We start from the raw sequence: 3,847 nt of genomic DNA, 5'->3' as shown, positions 1-3,847 counted from the left end.
TTGGTGGTGGAGGAGGACTCAAGTCAGGCTTGAAACCAATCTGTTAGATATCTGAAAGTACGAGTTGGTGTTCTCTAAAAATCAAAGAATGAAGTCTAGGACGATGGAGGTCATGAGTAAAGATTTACTGAGGGAAAGACAACTCTATCCTGAGAGGAACAGGAGGGACACCCAGAAATGGTGTTTAATGGGTTGCCCAGCCCCCCATTTCTCAGGGGGGTTTATGGAGCAAAGCCACGAGGTGAGGAGGATACAAAGTGGGATGAAACTGTAGTCAACTAATAGGATCCGGTGGGAAATCACAAGGTGGGCGTGAGGTGGGCCAAAACCATGATCAGCCAGTAAGATTACAGTTACAGTCGCCTAGGTAATATGGATTACAGGGGCATCAGATGGGGAAACAAATCACATAATAAGCTTATTTCCTGGAAAGGGAATGGGCTAGGGAGGTTTTGGTCCCCACTTAAGGTGATTGGGATGTCTTTAGCGTGTCAATCACTGCTATGCTTCCTTAGGGGGGAGTAAGGGAGTGTAGTTGTTCTTTTTGAGTCTTGGCCTTGAGTAAGTGGCGTCATTTATCTCCTGCAAGGACTCTCAGGAAGGCCAGCCCTGCCTAACTTCTACTTAACTTAGCTGCGTACAATAACATGGTCAAATTTTTGTTTTCCAAAACCCCATGCGGTTCCCCAGTAGATTAGAGTGCCAGGATGCACGTGCCGGTGTCAGTCTGGTGGCAGGGAAGCCTGCAGGGGGCTGCTAAACCTCAGGCACGGAGGCTGGGCGCGGGCACGGGGCAGGGAGGGGATTCCTGGAAGGAGTGGAACGGGTCCGCTGGCCCCGGAGGAGTTGGGGATGCTGCCGCGGCCTCTGGGACAACCAGTAGGGGGCGCACCCCACAGGATTCAAGGGCTCGGAGAGCTCCTGCGGCTTGGAAAGAGCAGGGCGGGCAGCGTCCTGGCTGCCACCTGGAGCGCACGCAGCTCATCCAGCATGGTAATGAAGACCAGAACCAAATCAGACACCGACCACAACGCTGAACGTTCAGAGTCTGGTTTATTTTCACACATGCCCGGAAGGCTGTTTAAAACATGAGGTACCCATGAACACGCCTCTCACCCCTAATCTGCATCAGAGATTTGTGTTTTCCAGAAGGAGTAAAGGAATAACTCCTTTACTAAAATAAATACACTTCACATGGAAGAAAATAATAAATACGTAAATAAATACATAAATAAATAGTCTCGATGGGATAAGAATGAGAACCTAACACCTAACAAGGTGGGGGGGGGACCTGAACATTTCAGAAATAGATAATTAATGATTTATCTGGCATCACAGGAGAAAAGGAAAGCCTTCCAGTCTTGAATGGTGTGAGCTATTGCCAATCTGGAGGGGCTCTGCTGTTTTCAGCAGTTCCAGTCCCCCGGAGAATACACGGGGACAATGCCCCATGGAAGAGGGGTACTGGTGCTCCCTGTTGCCTTGGACTCATTAGAAAGCATGTTCTCCAGATAGTAGTTCAGTTTCTCTCGGAAGTCGTCCCAGTTCTTGATGATGACAGGGTTTTTCTGTGAAAAAAAAAAACAGGAGGTTGTTAGATGCACCACTCGCAAGCTGTGTGGACCCAGGCGAGGCACTTAGCCACAGGCTCCCAGAGCCGCATAGGGTGTAAACCGGATGAGAGGCGGAAGGACAGCTTACCATGGGTGCGGATCTGGGCTCGGGTATATATTCCTTAAGAGACTGGGAAGACACCAGAGAAGACAGTCAGTATTAAAAATAACTTGCTATTCACCTCCCCAGAGGCCAAGCAAGGCCAACACAGGGATCCAGAAACCCTTGACAATTTCATGTACCTCAAGATTTTTCCTCATCATCTTAAATGTTTCGTCTGAGGAGTTCATAGATTTCAGGAATGCACATAGGTTTTTCCTCCCAAGGCTCGGGTCCTAAAGGACAAGGAATACAGGTGAAGGCTGGGGAATGGAGGAGACCCGCCCTCTCCATGGACAGTCCACGCTCAAGCCCCCAGCGTTCTGAGTCCCCAGTTGGATGCACTGCTGGAAACCTCCCATTGGTATTTCCTTGCACCCAGTGGGTCCTCGCCCTGCCCAAAGGGCACAGTTCTGGAAGTGAGTGCACACCCATGACAGGGCCTGTCCCTCCAAGCCCCTGGCTCCACCAACGCACAGAGGACCTGGTGGATCTTTCTGCCCTCAGGGAGAAAACATATCCGAAACAAAGCCCAGAAAAGGCAGAGGGTCAGCCAAAGAAGGTATTTGTTTATAAAGAGCCAGAGAGATACCAGCGTTAGTGCCTTGACTGAATTAAGGACTCCCAGACATCAAAGAGAAAAATCACAAGGACTCCAGCCTGGAAAAGGTGCAGCTTGTGAACTGTGAGTGCCCCAAAGAGGGAACTAAACTCAGGGAAACCTTCAACTTCACATTCAACTCAAGATACGTCAAGCACACAAAGCTGAAGCTGTCTGGAACTGCGGAACCTAACTGCACGTAGTCAGGGCTAGTGAGTGTGAGAAGCATAATCTCAGGTTTTTTAAGAAGGAAAGAAGCACACATGTCCATAGGGAATATTTAGTCTGAGCAGGTAAGGGCTGCCCCCTTGAAGACTGAGATTAAGGCCCTGGGTACTGTTTAGCTATATCTGCCTTTTCACTTTCAAATCTAAAAAAAAAAGCCTCCAACTGTTCTAGCCACGGCTGGGGTCCTGCACCCGACACCTGTGAATGCCAGGAGCAGTGCATCATCTGAGTCTCATATCCACCCCTCTGAGACAGGCACTGTCCGGAAACACAGATGAGGGGGATCAATGGCTGAGTTCACCAGGCAGGAGATGGGCTGAACCCCGGCTGTGTCCAAGTGTGGCGTCGAGCACTTACACACAGTAGAACTCTGTCATCGAAGCCCTGTGGGCCAGAGGAAGAGAGAGCCATGAGGTCTGCTGGGCCGAGGCACCTGCCAGAGCCCCCTGCCCGGGCCAGCCTTCTCCCGAGGACTCACCGGCTCCGCAGGTGCAGACCCCAGCCCCCGCTGGATTTCCCTGATGGTCCCATTGAAGTCTGTCAGGTTCACGCTCCGGTGCTGTTCAATGGGAGCTTGGAGCCCAGGACGGAACAGGAGCAGGGACAGGAGCAGGGTGGGGAAGCCACTCAGGCCTGGGGTGGCAGCATACATTGTCTCGTCTGGGTCCTCTGGGGTTCTGAAGAGTCCGCAGCAGTCGGCCGCCTTATATGTGCCAGGGTGGTGTGCCCACAACCAAGAGTGAGAGGGGTGTGACGGGCGACATCGGAAGGATCTTTATCTGTCTGACATGGAACCTCCATAGAAAACCACAGACTTATTCGTCACTTTCTAGAACTCAGGCTCAGCAAACTGGGAAAAAACATTACTTCAGAGGTATCTCCACTCCTTGTCAAGGAGAGAGAGGGGCAGAGTAGAGACAGGCGGGAGAGCCCTCCGAGCAGGGGAGCACCTGGATTCTGAGCTGGCCCAGGCCTCCTACCCAGGGGGGCCTCATCCTGCCACCCCTGGACAGGCCCAGCCTTCACCGCCTGCTCTGCCCGGTGCTGTCTGATTCTGGTCAGGGCCACTGGCACAGACAAGAGTTCATCCAGCGGCCTCTCACCCGGCCACCCATCCACGTGTGGGGTCACCCTGTGAGAAGTGCGCCTCCCGACCCTCTGAGGCCCATCACGGAGCTCAGTCCCCCATGGTCCCCCCTTGGGCTCTGGGCGGCTTTTTCTGCACACTGTTGCTCCTGGTGGTGGCAGGCGGAGCCCAGGCACTAGAAGCCCCTTCCTCCGTTGGTCTGATAGCACAGCCTGGCT

At 52.7% G+C, this 3,847-nt stretch overlaps 1 protein-coding gene across 1 annotated transcript; it reads right to left on the bottom strand.

Moving 5' to 3' along the window:
* Positions 1-1,406: 1,406 nt before the first annotated feature.
* LOC104873257 (interleukin-3) lies at positions 1,407-3,194 on the bottom strand. Its single transcript, XM_010639845.1, has 3 exons — positions 3,021-3,194; positions 1,857-1,949; positions 1,407-1,568 (listed from the first exon to the last, which is right to left on the bottom strand). Exons 1-3 carry the CDS (start codon positions 3,192-3,194, stop codon positions 1,407-1,409), a joined length of 429 nt encoding a protein of 142 aa, XP_010638147.1.
* Positions 3,195-3,847: the final 653 nt, after the last annotated feature.

The sequence above is a fragment of the Fukomys damarensis genome, unplaced genomic scaffold (genome assembly GCF_012274545.1).
Source record: "Fukomys damarensis isolate Sample0158 unplaced genomic scaffold, DMR_v1.0_HiC HiC_scaffold_9, whole genome shotgun sequence".
Classification (NCBI taxonomy): Eukaryota; Metazoa; Chordata; class Mammalia; order Rodentia; family Bathyergidae; genus Fukomys; species Fukomys damarensis.
The sequence above is the reverse complement of the archived record's forward strand: the minus strand, read 5'-3'. Positions and strand labels throughout refer to the sequence as shown.